This window comes from Onychomys torridus, chromosome 7, assembly GCF_903995425.1.
Source record: "Onychomys torridus chromosome 7, mOncTor1.1, whole genome shotgun sequence".
NCBI classification, from domain to species: Eukaryota; Metazoa; Chordata; class Mammalia; order Rodentia; family Cricetidae; genus Onychomys; species Onychomys torridus.
Window position 1 is genome coordinate 172,489 of NC_050449.1, and position 19,208 is coordinate 191,696.

Consider the following 19,208-nt stretch of genomic DNA (forward strand, 5'->3'; position numbering starts at 1 on the left):
TTAATGTTTTTAGAATAACAGAACAAGGGGAAAAAAAATACCCACCAAGATGCTTTTTGTATTTATTAGTGAAAACAACAGATAGGTAACTTATGAAACAGCCAAGAAATCTCAGCAGTCTGAGGCTTCTTAGCATTGTGGTTGGTGGAAGTTAGTGTTCTGTTACACATTCTGGAAGATTTACTTACTGGCCGCAGAGATGTTAGGTCATATATAGAGGAGGGCAATAAATAGCTATTGTAGGGGTGGTAAAAATTAGCTCAGGGTAACTTGGTTCTTGACTTGCATCACTTCAGACTCCGCAACATCTGGAACTCTGGTTAATTCATTAGCTGTAAACAGCACAAGGTGCAGTTCTTCCAGGAACTTCCATTCATAAGATTTACTTTTTTTTCTTCTAATTTTCAAAAACTGTATTGTTTTCAGATAAAATATCCCTCAGATAAAAGATCAAGTGACATTTGTTCTTGTGCTTCCTTGGGAATCTGTTTTGATGTCTATCAATGAAAACTGAGACTTGTGTTGTAAATTTACAGTTCATTAGAAGCCATTTTCATGATATTTTAAATGTAAATAGCATCTTTTAGAATATTACAAGCAAGTCTGCCTTTTTAAATATTTCTGATTTCACTACTGTAGTCTTCTGTGTTATAGCCATGACTGAATAACACATCACCATTGGAATTTGCCCCTAGGTTTATTTATGTTTACCCAACTTCCAATCTCTTACTGAGGGCCACTGCCTCATAGTCCCTCTGCAGCATCTTCAAGCAGCTACCATGTTGGATGAAGATATCTGGGAGGAGATTCAGGTCAGTACTATCATGCTCATTGTCTGCAAGGCTCATGAAGAGGTTTTGCAAATTATTATGATAAAATCAAACTAGTTTGATATCTTTACTTGACAGTTTGTAGGTGTCTATAGATTGTCATCTCTCATTACTTTTATTTTCCTCACATTCTCCTTGTTTTGAAATCTTTTGTTTACTGAGTGAACTGACAAAGTAATTACTTTAAAAAATCAATTAGATTTTTAATTAGTGCTTTGTGCAGCTTGAGGTGATCATTCTTATTAAATTATAACAAAAAAAAAGTTTCTAAGAATGAAAATATGTGGAGTGAGAGATTTACAGGCATCAGTTACTGTTTGCCCTCTGGCTGTGGTGATTGTGCTGCCAGACCAGCTTCTATTTCTTCTTGATTCTCTTGATAGCATACTCTGGCTTTGAAGTCAGTTATATGAGTCAGTCGCATGGTTTTATGGCTGATATGTTAAGAGATTGAAAGGCACAGCATGGGTTAAATTGTTGCTGAATTATTTCAAGACCTCATAATGACTAAGAGAGAAAGCATTTTAAGTGCTGTCAGCTGAGTAGAGGTTTCAGAGGACCCAAGTTAGAAACTGTGGATAAGACTTCATATACTAGTTTTTGTAGAATGTGGAAAATGATGCCAAAAGACAGATTTGCCTGCATTTTATGAAATGCAGTCTCTTATGCCTTTACTTTTTCTAAGGTTGGTACTCCTAAAGTTCACGGGTCAATTATGTTGGTGTGTCAAAGGCCAACTATAATTAGCAACACAGACAGGTTATTTTTGATATGAAAAAATTTTTGGAAGTGCTAGTAACACTAGGTAATTTAAGGTGAAAAGTATGAAAATTTGACCTTCAGGATTACTGCAAGACTTTTCTGAGGTGCATTTAAAAATTTACAAAAAACTGATTTAACATAGAATACAATGCAGTGCAAAAAGCATTCATATGTGCAAGAAGCTTGTATGTATATTATATATTTCTGTGAGAAATTAAGATATTGATTAAAAAACTCAAGTTGGATAAGACAGTTTTTCAGTCCATGAGGAAGTGAGCACATGAACATGACATTTCAGGTGCTGTGAGAAGTGAAGAGCTAAAGATCATTAATTGTACCCAAAGGTATACTGTGTCCTACTACAGGCTACATTCTTGTTTGCAGACTTCAGGGAGCCAGAGGTATTATGGAAAACTGAGGGAATTATGGAAAACTGAGGGAGGGAGGAAAGGCCAAATTATATGCAAATAATGTCATTATAGCTCTTATGAAAGGAAAAACATCATTAGCTATTACACATGAGTGGAGGGTGGCATGCAGAGATGTTTGCACCAGTGGAACTGAAGAAGCACAATGTTTTGATTTTGCTTCTAAATGTGTGTGACACTCAGTTATACTCTGGTGACTTGTCCTCTATTTATGCTTTTGTTTATTAGATATACTTTGAAAAGTAATTTGACTTACCATAAAATATTGTTTTTGAAAGTGCAGGAGTTCTTTTTCAATAATTTTCTTTTTAAGTACCTGATAACACTTGGATCTTATGTTTGGCAGAAAATATAATTTCATAAAAGCATACTTGAACAACCACAAATTGCAAATGATCCAAATTATATAGTACTTTTTATGTTGAGCTTGAAGAAAGTTTTGCTCTTAATTCAATTGACCATCTCATATTATTTCCTCTAACCAGTGGTTTTGAGATTAAAAACTTTTGTGAATGTGGAGAAGTTCTTGAATATATTTCTGTCATCTTTTTCCCCCTCCTCTAGATGTTTAGGAAATCATTGGTAAAGATGTTTGAAGATAAAGGATTGGATTGTATCTTTTTAGAGACTAATATGGGTATGAAGAAGCAATATCATATGATTTATGAGTGTATTCCTCTCCCAAGGGAAGTGGGTGCTATGGCTCCCATCTATTTTAAGGTATTTATAAGCAGTTTTTGTGTACATTATTTTTTCTATATTCATTTTTGGGAGAATGTACTTGTAGTAATGTATTTTTAAATATAGTTGTACCAAATTTTATATTAAAAAATGAAGTAAAGCATAAAATAATCCAAATACATTTCTATATGAAGAATTTTGGACTTTTTGTGTAAGGGGGCTTGCTAAGAAGTATAAATAAGCTATCAATAATGACTTAAAGTTTATATTTTATTGTCTTTAGTGAAGTCATTGTTTTACTATGAGGCACTTCCAAATAATAACTCTAGGAAGGTGACCTCATGCAGTTGTATAGGGAATAACAGGCTACCTGGTATATTTAAATTGGATGTAGTTGAATGTTAGTTTCACCTTAAAACGTGTTTCATCTATGGTAGCAAAAAATATATATATATATATATATATATTTTGTAAATAGTACCTGTACTAGTTAACTTAGAAAGTCTTAAAATTCCATTTCTATGTATTTTTATCCCTACTTTAAAAAAAGTATACTTTAGTTCTGAGAGTAATTTTTCTTAACATGTTTACTCCCAGTTTTATAGTTTGAAATAGTTTTTCATACCCAGAAATAATATACACTCCTTTGGTGTTGAAAAGTAAAATTAAATGAATTTTAATAGACTTCTATTAATGCAAAAGGAAATTTGTGAAATTTTACCTCACAGATCATGTTCTATCTTAAATTATTTAATCTTCTCAAGAATGGCTTTTTGTCCCATGAAGTTGAGCTAGTCACTACATAGTTAAGAAAAAAACGAATGTTGTCTCTGACTAAAAGTTGGGCTTCAAAACATTAAGTAGTTCTAGTTTTAAGTCTTCTAATTAAGGTTTTCACCTATTCATAACAACAGTCTATCCTATGCACTGAAACCTGCATTCACCTAGAAAACAAAACAACACAAAAACTTGTCTCTTTGTGTTTGCTACTCTTGATTTCTTTCGTTTTTCAAATGGTTGTTTCTTAGAAAGCCATAATGGAATCTGATGAAGAATGGTCCATGAATAAGAAGTTGATTGATTTATCTTCAAAAGATATTAGAAAGTCTGTGAGTATTAAGTCTTTGTAATATAAGAAATTACTATAGTATTGAGAATCTTTGTGAATGTCTACCTCTTGTTTAAGAATTAGGCCATTTGGCTGAGCGAGTAAAGGTAAGGCCAAAGTACACTTCAACAAAAAGTATTTCCTCCTTTCTGGTCTATGAAATGCTCATTTGTTTATAGGGAGCTTTTGTTTGTTCAAATCTTTCTTCCTGGTGCTCAGCCTGCTGCCCTTTTACTCACAATAATTGGCTATGGTGGCCTCTGTATTCTACTATGACAGCATCTCAGGAGGACACTTTTGTCATTGGTATTTTAATGAAAGAAACCATTTGTATTGGCTCCATTTTGAGTTTAGAACACCCTCCCTCTTTTTCTGTTCCCCCTTCTCTTCCCACTCCATTAAAACAAAAATGTGTATGCATGTGTGCATCCATGTCTTCTCCTTCTAATATGTTTTAGACAGGGTCTCTTGTTTACTGCTACATACACTTAGGCCAGCTAACACAAGCCTCCAGGGATTCTATTGTCTCTGCATTCAGTCTTGCCACAAGAATCCTGAGATTATATATGTGTGCTACCACATCAAGCTTTTTTGGGTTCTGGGGATCTCAACTCAGGTCCTTCCACTTGTATGTCAAGAACCTGCTGAGCTATTTCCCTGGCCCCAAGTTTATTTTTTATATAGAAGTTCTGTGCTGCATTCCTAAAATATAGTAGTTGGATTACAGTATGTGTTTACCACTTTCTTGGGCACTTGCTGAAGGATGTATAGTTCATTTTTGAGGTCTAGGTCAACTTTTAGTTACAATATAGTAACTACTTCTATAGTGACTATTCGTTTATAGAAATAAAAATTAAATTGAGTAGAGATTTAATAGATGTAGATTGCTTTTGAATGACCTTTAAAAATAACTCATTCTATAAGTCTTCATTGCTTGCCTGCTGCTTAACAGCTTTGTTCTGGGCATAGATTAGAATAGAGAAGATGGTTGACTTTATAGAGCTTACTTACTGTCAATTCAGCACCATGCTAAACCCAGTCTTTGGAACAGAGGCTTTTTAAAATACAGCTGTTACTTGCCCATGGAGGCTTTTCATGCAGCTAAGGGTCCAATAGTCTGCCAGAGACTGGATGACCTGCAAACCCTAAATAAAGCATTTCAGCATGAGGCCTTTTTATAGAAAATGTCTGGCCACTGCTGTTCAACTAGATACTAGATACCACTGGAATATTTTCCCTCCATTTCTGCTTTTGGGAAGCCAGACATCTAATTAAAACCACATAGTTGGCTAACATTCCCTATCACACTGACAGCCAGTCCAAAGATGCATATTTCATAGAACTAGTGAAAGTACAGTTTCAACTCAGAGGGAGAGTATTTTGTCTGCAGTCCTTTTCTGTTGCTTCCCTAGAAAACTCGACTAGAATTTTAAGGGGGAAAAACAAAAACACAGTCCTAAGTATCTTGTTTACTTACTTACTCTTCTTTCTATTGGCTTATTGAAATAGTGTATGATATACAGTTTTTGTTCCTTAAGTCATAATTTCATACTCAAAATTCCTTCATAAAGTTGTAAATGCAGCCAATGTATTTCAAGTAGAAAGTTCAAAAGAAATGTATTATTCCAAATTTACTACTGTAAGTGCAACTTCTGGGTCATCTAGTGCTTAAGCTTGTTTTTCTAAAACCTAGGCTTAGTACATGAACTAAGTAGCCAAGTGCTCTTGCTAACTTAACTGATATGGAAAACAAGAAGTAGGTCTGGCTCCATATAAGAACAGGCATCATTCTTCAGCATCAACAGTCTGAAGGTGGGAATTCTTGAAGCAGTAAGGCTTTGTAGAATTTTTTTACCTGAGGCTCTTTGTGAGTTACAGTAGATGGAGAAGAAGGCAGATAACTTCTTGGTGCATCTTAATGTCCATGTATGTGGAATAGTGAAGAGAACTTAATACCAGAAAAATTCCAAAAGAGCCATCTTTTAGGGTAACATGCTTTCCAATGCCTTTTAAAATGATGTGTTTCAGAACATGAAGTGAATAAATACTAAGTCACTTTAACATTGTATATCAGAAAGACTTAAAACATTCTTCTGTATATTTTGTCGCCTTAATAATTTCAAAAGGTTTTTGTCTTCCTCTTTGGAGTTAGGGTCATTTTTTTCCCCCACCTACATTCTTAGGTTTCAGTAGAGACTCATGTATTTGTACTTTGTTCTGATTCTTTTGAATATATATATATATATATATATATATATATATATATATATATATATATTCCCATGTGAATATAAGTATACCATTTCTAGGGTCTTTAGATTACTTGGAGTGTGATATCAAACCTAGAGTTAGGGTTAAGAAAATAGATGTTATAAACAGATCTGAGTGCTAAGTATAGAGGAATCATGTAATAACAAAAAATCTGTCTAAAAAATGGGCACTTAAAAAAAGCAAAGCCGTTGCATTGAAATTTCAGGAAAGTTCTTAATCAATTAAAAAAAAATTAAGATGAATTTTGTGGGAAATGTAGCAGTCAATATTTGTGGATAATTGCTTTTTAATAAAGAAAACTGTTTTCAAGGGAAAATTGAGTTAGCTAGAAGTATAGATACTTAGAGGAAGTTAGGCATTACTGTTGAAATCAGAGGGAGAAATTCAGACTGAAAAGCCAGGCAGTTTTCACAGTTTTGCTGTCCATCTATACAACACTCTAAAGTCTCTGTGTGTATCCCTCCCCTGTCCAATTCATAATGTGGTATGTAGTATGTTATGTAGTATGTTTAGGGCTGACCACTTGGGATTTGACATGCTCCATGAGAGCTTGTTCCTAGAGGAAATTAAGTTTCACTCTTAACAGCCATTGATCACTTATAACTTTATCCCCATTGGGGCCTGGCAAGATTTTCCCCATCTGTGTTGGCATGCCAGTCTTGTCAATATGCTGTTCTTGCTCTGTAGCATGAATCCTAAATGGTCTTATAATAAAAACCCAGAGCCAGATATCAGGGTGAAAGCTGAAGGATTAGAAAAGCAGAGCAATCCACAGCCACCACCTCTTACCTCACCAGCTCCTCAGCCTGCCAGAGCCAGTTCCTGTCTCTTCCCTCCTTATATTCCTTTCTCTACCCAGCCATATCACTTCCTGTCTCAACCTTCCTAGTGCTTGGTTTAAAGGTGTATGATCCCAAGTGCTGGAATTAAAAGTGTGTGCCACCACTGCCTGGCTTTCTTTCTCTTTTAGACTTAGATTAATCTCATGTAGTCCAGTGTGTACTTGAACTCACAAAAATCCACATGGATCTCTGCCTCTGCCTCCCGAGTGCTAGTATTAAAGGTGTGTGCCACCACTCCCTGACCTCTGTGGCTAACTCTGGCTGGCTCTGTCCTTTGATCTTCAGGCAAGTTTTATTTCTTAGATTACAAACAATATATCACCACACTGTTCAGGCAACCATGTTGTTGAGATTATTTGCATGCATTTTCTTGGTCATGCCTACATAGCAACGGGTATCCTGGACCTCTGCCTCTTAAAACAGTTTTTATTTTTTTTGCTTTTGTTTTTTGTGCTCCTTCTCCAGTGATTTTCCCTGAGCCTTGGGTGTAGGGGTTGCATTGCAGATATATCAGTTGGAATTAAGCAACCACAGACCCTTCCATATTCTCTGCATTTTGACCAGTTGTGGATCTCTATAATAATCCTAGTTTGTTATAAAAAGAAGTTTCTTTGAGGAGGGCTGACAGGTATACTTATCTGTGATTATAAATATTTTGAACACAGACATTACGTGGGTTAGAAAAATGGCAGTAGTAAGTTCTCCTTTCATGTCTTTGACCTTTCTAGCCATGAGTAGTTGACTAGATTTATAGAGCCAGGCATGAATTTCCTATTAACTTGGCCTTAAATCCAATTAGACAACTTTGCCTTACCCTCAAGATAGAAGAGCCACTCTTAAACCATTGAGATTATTTTGCCAGTCTCATCACTGTTAGAGTTCATAGGCCTTACAGCTTGGTAGGACTGTACAGTGTGGACTGTACCTCTTCTTTGGCACCTTACATAATCCTTTCCCACACTATGAAAACTAGTCCTCTGGGAGGAGGCTTTCAGTTCAGGTCTAGCTCAATTAGTCCAAGTCCTGAATGCTGCCTGTTCTCTCTTAGGTATGGGTCCTAGCTTTAGATTTGAATAGATAACCTGAAGTATCTGAAGGAACCAGTAAAGTAAAAAGGACCATGGAGCACAATGTGAGAACAAGCTCTAGAGAAGAGAATAGCAGGAAGCAGGTACTATAAAAGGGGTAATTGCAAAAATTGAGGACTTTCAGCTGAGGATAAGGAAGGAAGCAAACCATAATACAGGGGGACAAAGAAGGAGATATACATAACATTCAGGTTATTTGAAAAAGACATAGGGTTACACACTGTTTTTTAAGCCGTGCTCTAACAGAAACCCCAGTGCCAGGCTTGGGAAACTTCCCCTCAAGTTGGTGGTTGGAGGAATACAAGAGCCTTGTAAAACACTATGGGCTGTTGCCATTGCCCTTGGTTGCCTTCTGGAACTTGAAATTCAGACTCTATTTCTGTGTACACTGTTAAAGAGTGCAACTGGAGTTCCAGCAGCTTTCCTTATGATAGACAAGTACTAGTGAATACAAATATGCAAGTGCCTTTGTCATATCTACTGACCCTCAGCTCTTAGAATAGGACTGCAGGCCCCACCTGCTGGAGCCTGAAAAACAGAATAAAGGAGAAGCCATGACAACTGTCATTTATATGAATGCTATGATTCCATTTTCCATCTTGGCAAGTACCCCAGAGGCATTGAGTGTATTAGTTTTCTGTACAGCAGTGGCAGTAGCTTAAATGCTGTTCAGTAATCTCACATTGCAGTTTGGAACGTCATAAGTATGAAATGCACTCTGTTGGGTGTCTCCTGAAGACTCTGGAGAAGAGGGTTTTTTTGTTTTTGTTTTTTTGTTTTTTGTTTGTTTTTTAACTGGACTGGGATTGAACCTGGGGCTCTGCATGTAAAGCTGAGCCATACCCCAGCCTTAGTTTTGTTTCTTCTTTTTAAGTACATGCTCACTGGTCTCCCAAGCCAGCTTTGAGCTCTGTTTGTAGTCAAGTTCTTGAACTTGAAGCCCTCCTACTTCAGCCTCCAGAGTGGCTTTGGCTGTAGGCTTTTGCCATCAGTTCTAGAGAAGAGGGGATACTCTTATCTCAGTTGATAGAAGCTTTTTGTATCTTATGGCTTGTGGCCTTTCTCTGCCTTCAAAGTGCAGAGTTGGTTGGGTACCTGCCAGTCTTTATAACTGAGGCCTCCTGTTTCTTGTAATTATCCTCGTGATTGCATTTATCTCATGTGAATAACCTAGCATCACCATTTCATTTTAAGACTTTTAACTTGTTCACACCTTTAATGTTCCTTTTGCCATGTAAAGTAGCATACTCAGGGCTTTGACATATTCAGGACCCATTATTCTACCTACCAGAGTGTAATACAAAGAAAAAGAGTACCAGCACTATATATTTCTTCAAGTTATTTCTCAAAGTACCATTGCATGCCTGGTGACCTAGTTAGGTGGTACAGTGTCCAGTGGAGCCTTCTTTTCTATTGTCATTGGACAGCTTTGTACAAAGCATTCTTGTAGAGATAGAAATGAAAGTAAGTCTCCAGGAAGGGATTGGTCCTGCCTCAACTGAATGTAGCAGGTTTTCCTGACTCAGGAAACTTTACCCTTTCAGAGGAGGGAATGGAGGGGAAGACTGAGTCGGGGGGAGTGGGAGGAGAGATGAGAGGGATGATCTGTGGCCAGTATGTAAAATGAATAAAAAAAAAATTCTTAAATAAAAAGGTTAATAGTCTCCTATACTATTAGATTAGAGCTGAGGATTTGTGTTTATGTCATTCTCTTGAATATTCCCAGCAAATCACAGAATGCTTCATGTTTCTCCTGAGACTCAAATGTTACAGAATTGTCCAACATTACATACTCATGAGAATCAGACATGTGCTTAAAGTTTTGTCTGTCTGTTTTTAACTTTATTTTTTCTCGATGGTCAATACATGACTATTATCTTAAAAACATATAACTTTAGAAAAAATATAAATATGAATAGCAACATTTTATGTTTATATTTGTAGACTTATTTTTTAATTACTGCTTTTCCTGTTAAATGAACAACATTTTGTTGTCCCTAATTTTATTTGATTTATAATGATTAAAGAGGACTTCTCTGTTCCTACTATATACTACTATGTTACTGCATACTCTAAAATTGTGCCTTCCTAAGTACTCAATACCAATTGTGTGTTCTTAAGTAGGAATATGTGGGTCAGTGTCCAGATAACTTAGTGCTGATTGTGTGGTGGTATTAGAGGGAAAACTTACTGTATATTGATGAACATGGATAATTTCTAATGATAAAAGTTGGAACTTAGAAGAAAAACTTACAAAGACACAAAATCTGCCTAATAAGAAAGCAAGAAATTGTAGCTCTTTTCAATCAGTATGGAGATTAAAATTTTTCCCTGTCTCTCCATCCTTCCATCCCTTTCTCCCCATCTCCTGTGTGTGTGCACGTGCGTGTGTGGGTGTGTGCGTGCGTGTGTGCGTGTGTGTGCGTGCATGTGCGTGTGTGCATGCGTGTGCACGCACATGTACGCTCTCACAAAAAGGGAGGGAGAAAAGGGTAATAGAGAGCTGATCCCAAGGTATTGTGAAATTAACTTGGTAAACTAAATATTGCTTTATTTATCTCACTAGTTACTGAGAGAAATAAATATTATAAATTTATTTATATTTGATAAATATTATTATAGTGAAATTTTTATGCATATGTGAACAAAGCCACAAATATATGATCAAGCTCCCTCTTCCTAAGTGAAATATGAACAAAACATACTTTTATTTGTGTAATCATAGAAAAATTATTCCTTGACTCTGTAAAAATATTTGAATACTTTTTTTTCTGCTATCTCCAAGAATAGGAAAGTATTTGGTTTGATTGTGAATTGTTAGATTTGATGAAGATGTGTCTGGCTGAAAGTCTGTCAGAGACTTTTCCTTGGAAAGTTAGGTAATTGGAAGTTTGTCATGTACATTCTCCTGAAAGATGATTGGTTCCCTTGTGGCAGAGAATTGGAGAAAGCATAGCTTTCTTATTTCCTGTGCAATTTGTTTCTTTACTTAGGTGCCCAGAGGCTTGCCTTACTTTGCTGTAGACTTTGGCCTTCAGGGAGGATTTGCTCACATCATTGAAAATCAACACAAATTTCCTCATTACTTTGGAAAGGTAAACCCAGAAATTTAATAAAACCTTGGAGTTTAGTGGTTTGGTTAATACTTTCACAAGGGTGCAAAAGAAAATTAAAAGTTTGGACACAGTATACAAGAATTTGTTGAATTTTTCTATATACAAGTTTGAGAGAGGGGCAGGGGTTAGAATGTAACTATAAAAATGTATCAGATTATTAATGATTGAGTAAGAGATATCATTATGTAACAGCCTTTTTCTCAGTGTGCTCAGTCTCAGTAACTGTAATGTTGTCCTGACTTTGGAGTCCGGCAGCTATGTCCAGGAAAAAATGTGGCACTTGCTAATGTTTATTAAGGGCTTACAGTGTACTCATCTACTGTCAGAGCAGTCATCTAGTGCTCACAGTAATTCTTTTGTCTACATTTTGTTCTAACATTTGTTATACAGATTGGAAAACTCTAAACAGACAGAGGTTATGTAACTTACCTAGGATTTTGTGCTAAATGAGAGAACCCAGTACCACAGGTCATGGTTAATGCAGATAATAAATGGTTCTTCATTTATAGTTAAGGTATAATCCAGGAAAAATAAATGACTCATTGCACACAGTTAGGTTCTGGGCACATAGGAAAGGCCCAGTCATTTGATTGGCAGTAGTTTCTTGCAGGAGGGGAGGGGGATGCCTTCCTAAGAGTATATTCCTTAAATTAGGGGTCTATTTACTAAGTATCTAAATTCTTTTCAGAAACTGGAATGAAATTAAGGTAGCATTTGAAATTGGCAAAATGAATCTGGGCCTAGCTCAGGCCTTTTGGTATGACCTCTGTGTGCCTGTACTGAGAAAGAGAGGAGCCTTCATGAACTCTGCTGAGAGTTCCTAATTGCCTACCCTGCTTGCCCCTCTACCCTACTCTCATCTGCATGAAAAAACTGCATGAAAATAATCATCTATGATGAATTGGGATGTGCCAAGAGGAAACAGAGCTCTAATGTTTTGGATCGAGAACTCACTATGCTGCTGTCCTTAATGAGTACCCAGATTCTAAAATCACTTGAATTTTGAATTATTGCTTATAGATTCTCACATAGCTGGTCTTGAACTCACAGCTAAATATGTGCTTGCTTGTGCTCCTGATCATCCTGCCTCCACCTCCTGATGTTGGTTTCCAAGAGTGTACCATCAGGCCTGTTTTATATCAAACCCACAGCTTCTTGCATGTCAAGTGCACTCTACTACTCTACCAACAGAGTTGTATCCCATCCCTTGTTTGAGAAGTTTGCAGAATTTTTTTCTATAAAATTAACAACAACAAATAACCAAAACAACAACAAAACCTTTGTTTTCACTGCTCTGAAAAATCCTGTTGTTGTTCCCTAGAGATTTTTAACTAATCTTTAGCTCTGAATTTATAGCTCTAGATTCATAGTTTTAAAAATTTGTTTCTAGAGGAAAGGATACCACTAACACATTGATTTACTTTTTAAATTTTCATCAGGAGAATTACCTCTCTTTCAAATAATGCTCATACCTTGTTCTTTATATAATACATTCTTAAGATTGAATGGGCAGTTTACCCATCCCTCAGAGTATGCTCTTTAGGAAATACTTTGGATTCTCCTTTGACTTGCTGCCCCGGAAATTACTCAAAGAACAACAGTGCAGTAATAGAATGAGAAACCCATTTTGCACTGTCACATAATGCATGCAGGGGTCTAGAGACAGTTAAGACAGACACATAAATTACCCTTTCTCAGACTGTACTGTAGATGGGCTGATGCCAGGAAATTCTTGCACTAAATCTGAATTTCTCCTGAGATCATATACAGAGTACTTTCTTAATGGTGGGTGGTTCCCTTTTCTGATTTATGCAACAAGTAGAACATTTGTTTATTTGTTTTAAATGTCTTATGGTCTGTGCCAGCTCTCTTTTCCCACTGTATAGCTGAGACTTTATTATTCTGCTTCTCACCATATCTTCATATTCTCTTATGAGCTCTCTGTAGACATATTAGTTACCTTTATGAGCAAGGAAATTAAATTTCACTTTCTTCTTTGCTTTTGTTACCATTAGAGCAACGAAGCAGACATATTGCTTCACAGGAGACACCACAAGGACTCTGAGGATCACAGAGTTTGAAATTAAGATTGGAAATAAGGTTTATTTTGCTTGAAACTAATATGTAGTATATATACATTGTCACAAAGAATTATTTAATATTATATTTAATAGCAAAATAAATGAGTAATTTCCTTCTTCATTGTTTATACATGTATATATTCATATTTTTCTTACTCTTTAAAAGGAAATCATTGGTGGTATGCTGGATCTAGAGCCCAGGCTGTGGAGGAAGGGCATTGGAGAAAGCTTTGAGGACCAGAGGAAGAAAGTGTTGCAGTTTGCTCAGTGGTGGAAACCATTTGATATCACCAAAAGTAAAAGCTCTTAAATGCATCCTGCATGTGTCATTTCCTCTGCTGAGCCCACTCAGTTTATGTTTATTATATTTATAAGCAACTTTGCCTTGGTCCCTAGGGAAAGGAGCAGCAGCTGGCCACTCTAGTCACTGACACCCATGTTAGGTCAAGTTGTTTTCTTCCTCATGGCTCCTGGAGACTGAGTTTGGTGATTGTGGAATAAGAGCAGGTGTATGAGGATAATTGGTTCACATTCCTTTCAGTATCTACTTCTAGCTGTTCCAAATTATTTGGTTACTCTAGAAAAGGACTTGTCTCCAGGGGTCTAGCAAGGGTCCAGGGGAAAGTGAGTCTGCTTCCATGTAGATGTAAAGTCTGTCGCCTAGCTTCTATTTTACTTTTTTATATAAAACCAGATGTATCCAGTACTAAGTGAAATTTATTTTCATACTTTTATGGAAAAGTTCTTTTTTTCTTTTTCTACTAGTAGCATATAGTATCACTCTGTATTATCTCTATTAAAGAAAAAGATTAAAGAATTAAATAATAATGAAAATATACATAAATGCAAACTTGTTTTCATTTTGGGACCTTCAAGTAGTCTGAATTTTGGTATTTTCAAAAGCATTTTTTTCTAAAGAACACAATTCACAGTTGTTTGGGGTTCATGTAAAGTTAAAATCTGTAGCCAAATCACTGTGCTGGGGTCTTAATGTTGTCACAAATGTTCAATAATGTAAGTATTCAGGGAATGTTCTTTTGTCCCTACTTGATTAAAGGTACTTAACTTTTATTGTTCTCAACATTTGATCTTGAGAAAACCTTGTCTTTATAAAAAATATGTTATAATAAGTCTTTTTTAAAAATACAAACTGTAGTATTTTATTATAAAATGTTAGTGCTTAGAACCACTGTGAAGGATGTTCCAGAGTAACTTGTGATACATTTATTTTAAAGTCAGGCTGTCACTGTTCCCATGTATGTTCCTTGTATGTTAAAAAAGGCAATTCTTTTAAAATTTCACAAATAAAGGTAACACTTAATGGTTTTAATTTTCCATACTTCAAAATTACATCTAAGTGTGTATGTGTGTATATATAGTAAACAGGTATGACAGTATTATATGTTTTCAAACTGTTGGCTTTGTCTCAAATCTTAAACAAATCTAAAACTTTGATTTTTATAATCAGTGAGTTAAAACATTTGTTTATAAAGTGCTAATTCATGTTGATAGTTCAAAAAATATGAGTACTCCTGCTTTACATTCTACAGAATCTATAGCAAGTATATCCCAATGTACTCTTTGTCCTGGTTCCATTTACTTCTTTTTTTGTTTTTTTGAGACAGGGTTTCTCTGTGTAGCTTTGCACCTTTCCTAGAACTTACTCTGTAGCCCAGGCTGGCCTCGAACTCACAGTGTGCTGGGATTAAAGGTGTGTGCCAGTTATTTCTTGATGCACAGTCAGTTTCTCAAAACCTCAGTGGCTTGTAATAATAACTGTTATCTTGTACCTTATGGTTGGGACTTTCAATGATTTGCCTTTATGATGTCTGGGTCCTCTGCTAAAGTGGCTCAAACATCTGGAGATGACTGGAGTTGTTTCTTGAGTCTTTTGTTCTTTATACTGCAAATGCTAATGTTCTGTGTGGCTTTGTCACTTATGTACCTAGTGACTGGGCTGGGGAACAGCAGCTGGGAATCTTTTGGTATCATTTTCTCTATACATGCTATCTTCGGAATAGTTAGATTTTTTTCTCTTCCTTAAAACTCTTCCAAAGCAACGATTTCAAAGGAAAACTTCAACAAGTGAGATGTGCCAGTCCCCAAGGGAGAGCCCAGATACTAGTACAACTTGATTTATCTCTATCATGTTTGTCAAACATTTAAGAAGAGGGATGGGGCTGAGCATGGAAGTATAAGTCTTTAATCCCAACACTTGAGAGGCAGGCAAGCATGTCTGTTAATTCAAGGCCAGCCTGGTCTTATGTAGTCACAGGTCAGATTACTTAGGGAGATCTAGTCTTAAAAAATGAAAACAAAGCCAAACAAACAAAATGGCGAGTGGGTAGGTGGGTGGGTGGGTATTGTAATCTTGCCTTTGATAGAAGAAATGTGAAATAATGTATAGCCACTTTTATTTCATTGCAATTTTCTCTGCCTACAAATTTATATTTCTTTCCTGCTTAAAAAAAATCTACAGCAGTGAGAGTAGCATATGTTAATATGGTAGACATTGTCATTGAAAAGGAAAAAGACAGGAGAAATGTTCAGTCCATATTCTCTAGTTAGTCTGAAATTAAATTGGGCATATGTTACTGTATTAGAACTTCAGTCTGTTCTTGAGAAGAGTCTAGCTCTTTCCTCTATTTTTGGTGCTCTTAATTTAGTTGAGTTGGCCTTCCTTTTGCATAAGAAATTGTTCAAGAATTATACCTGGAGACTAAATAGAGTGACCATGTTACCCTTCTGCCTCAAATCATCAACAGACAACATAAATCAAACCATAATTTTCAGGTAAGCATAATTAGAATCAGAACAAAGTTTGGTGATCTCTGAAAGATCAGAACAAGTGAGACAACTCATCTAAGTCCTGTCCTATCACTTTGAGTATGTCCACAAGGTGGGGCATCCAGGAAGAGCCTGTTGCATCATTCAACTTAAAGGAAAAACAGTTTTCAGCACAGAGATATCTAGACCACAAGACAGTTACTAAAGGAGAGTTTGCTAAACAGAGATCTACAGGGAGCCATATTAGTGTACATATGAGGAAGCATTCTTTAGTTAAAGATTAACCTACTTGAGAGTTAGCAGTAACATTGTTTATCTATCAGAACAGAATGTTAGCACAGAGTGTGGAGTAATAATTGGGATAGTTTAGAATTATTGCTTCGTCTGAGTGCTGATCTAGTTTAGAGAAACAGATCTTAGAAGAGGCAAAGGTATGAAACTGTTTCCAAGCAACTTAATTGCAGTGTAGAACAAAGCTCAAAAGTAAAAAAATAAAATAAAATGAAAAAAAAAAATCATTAGTCAGAACATGTTGAGATACCCAAAGTCCAATTTAAAAAAAAAAAAAAAAAAAGCCACACAAAGCACCAAAATGGCAACTGCTTGGATAAGTATTTTTTTTTCTTTAGAAGATAAGTACTATTTAAACAAAAATAATGCAGAATTTATAGCATCTAAAAGTAAAATCACAAATAGTAGTGAAGATATGTAAAAGGAAGGAGTAGATGTGTGTACTGCTGTAAGTTTCTTGCTCTATTCTTGAAGTGTTAATAACTTAAATATAGACTTTGGTAAATTAAAAGTACATGAATACAATTTCCAAAGAAGACATTAAGATTAAAAGAAAAATATAGTTGAAAAAGCCAATAGAGAAGATAAAAATATCAGGAGACTAGAAAAGCAAAGTACAAGTGAGACAAATAAAAAACTTTTTTTACCCTTCACACACCAATAATAACTTCCTGCTTTTGTGTAGCAAATTTCCACAAGACTAGCTGCATACAGCAACATCCTTTTACCTGTTTTCATAGCATCTGTGCCAGGACATCAAGCACACTTAGTCAAGGTTGTGATCATTGCCAGACAGGACAGGCTCTTCATCTGGAAACTGTACTGGTTAAAGATCTCCTTTCTCACCCACATGGTTGTTTGCTACATTCATATTCTTTCAACCAGGAAGGAAATCTTCATGTGTCTTCCATGCTGTTGACCATCTTCTGTATATGGCATTAACAGTTCTTCACTACATATGTTTACCAACATTGCCAGTTACTTCTTCATAGCCAATTCAGTATCAGAGGGATCTATTAAAGATGACTACCATATAAGGTATTAAGGTAATCACATAATGACTTGAACAAATTCTCATATACATCCTGTCACCACTATGTGTTATTGTTTAGAAGCAAGCCACAAATCTTTCCTGCACCCAAAGCATCTGCACCTACTATGACCAACAAGTGTCAATCGTGTGAGGAAAGAAAGAAATCCTGTTTACCATGACTTGGTAGCTGGCACTAGTTCAAACTTTGAGAGTCTGATACCAGGCAGTATATTGTAAATATATTTTAGCACAACCATTTGGAAAAAGTTTCCCAATGGCAATTAATTGCATGTGTACAACAAAGGTTAAGACATGATTACATTGAAACTCTTGTAAGTATAAGTGACATCTTCTATAAATATAGGCACAGAAAAGGTTGGTAAGGTTGGAGACTTTATTAAGGAAGAAAAATCTACAAAAAAGTTAGTTGAGAGAGCAGGCAAGTTTTTCTTGGCGAGAGGCATCAGTTAATATCTTAAAGCTAATTTTAAAGCTGTGGTTGGTATTTCCATTGACTATTAAGAAAACAAATGTAATTTTAGGTGAGACTGGCTATTTCACTGGGACAATTGTTTATAATCTGAGCATTTTCTTTCCATGTTTTCTCATCTCTTGTAAATGTGAAAAACAAGAATACTTTATTTTCATGCTCAATTCCACACATTTAGAGACAATAAAAATTACAGGTGTTTTAATTCTATTCATTAAAAATAATGACTATAGTCAGGCGGTGGTGGCGCACGCCTTTAATCCCAGCACTCGGGAGGCAGAGCCAGGCGGATCTCTGTTTGAGGTCAGACTGGGCTACCAAGTGAGTTCCAGGAAAGGCGCAAAGCTACACAGAGAAACCTCTCTCAAAAAAAAAAAAAAAAAAAGACTACAAATAAAATGTATACTTTCAACATGTTAGGATTTGCGTGTTAGATAAATATGAACAGAGGACTGAAGACTTTCTTTATTCTATAACCAAAGAAATTATAGCAAGGTCTTTTTTTCTCTCTTTTTTTGTTTATGGTGAGACAACTAATATAAAAGTTTTGTTTCTGTGGGATCATGATTACAGTTTGGCACTCTGTTTTTGCTACATTTCTAGACATGCTTCTGCATCCTTGCTGCTGTAGACAAAGGTTGACCTTCTGCCCTACATTCCTTTCAACTATGGGAGAAAGCAGCTTTGTCAAGATAGCCATAGGCTTTTGCAAACATCTTGAACTAACCCTGAAATCCAAAGTGTGAATCTTGGAGTGTACTGTCACTCAAGGCCTAAACTCACAATTGAAAAAGTTTCTTTGGGTTACCACCTGGCATGTGTTTTTTTCTGTAAGAAGAGGCTGGTTGCCTCTTTTTGGTGTCAGAATCCCAACTTCGTCTGTGGCCTTGGCTAGCTAAAAGTTTTGGAACCCCACGGGGTTTGGAATAAAGTTTGCTTCTGGTTAATAATCCTTAGTGGTCTGGTCCCCATTATTTGTGCAACCTTAGGACCCAACAGGCTTTGTGTCTTTCTTGGGGTTTCTATTGCTATGATGAAACACCATGACCATAAAGCAAGTTGGGGAGGAAAGGTTTTAATTGGCTAACACTTCAGCATTGCTTTCCTCTCTGAATGAAGTCAGGCCAGGAACTTTTTGCATGAATCCTGATTTGTCTTATAATAAAAACCCAGAGCTAGATATCAGGATGAAAGCTGAAGGATCAGAGAAGCAGAGCAAGCCTCAGCCACCACCTCTTACCTCACCAGCTCCTCAGCCTGCCAGAGCTAGTTTCTGTCTTTCCCCCCCTTATATTCCTTTCTCTCTCCAGCCTGTCTCAACCTTCCTTGTACTGGGATTAAAGGTGTATGCCACCAAAGACTGGCTCAGGTTCCATTTTAGACTGGATTAATCTCATGTA

General features: G+C 36.1%; 1 protein-coding gene across 2 annotated transcripts in view; it reads left to right on the forward strand.

Moving 5' to 3' along the window:
* The window catches only part of Cwf19l2 (CWF19 like cell cycle control factor 2), an 88,175-nt gene extending 69,415 nt beyond the window's left edge, over nt 1–18,760 (forward strand). Inside the window, exons 12-17 of one of the 2 annotated variants that reach the window (XM_036192631.1) lie at nt 696–812; nt 2,585–2,740; nt 3,730–3,810; nt 11,004–11,105; nt 13,374–13,503; nt 18,412–18,760. In XM_036192631.1, the coding sequence (XP_036048524.1) occupies nt 696–812; nt 2,585–2,740; nt 3,730–3,810; nt 11,004–11,105; nt 13,374–13,503; nt 18,412–18,554 (729 nt within the window). In that variant the 3' untranslated portion in view covers nt 18,555–18,760. Of the gene's footprint in view, nt 1–695; nt 813–2,584; nt 2,741–3,729; nt 3,811–11,003; nt 11,106–13,373; nt 14,541–18,411 lie in introns of those variants that run through there. The other variant, XM_036192630.1, reaches the window with a different exon arrangement.
* The last annotated feature ends 448 nt before the right edge of the window (nt 18,761–19,208 follow it).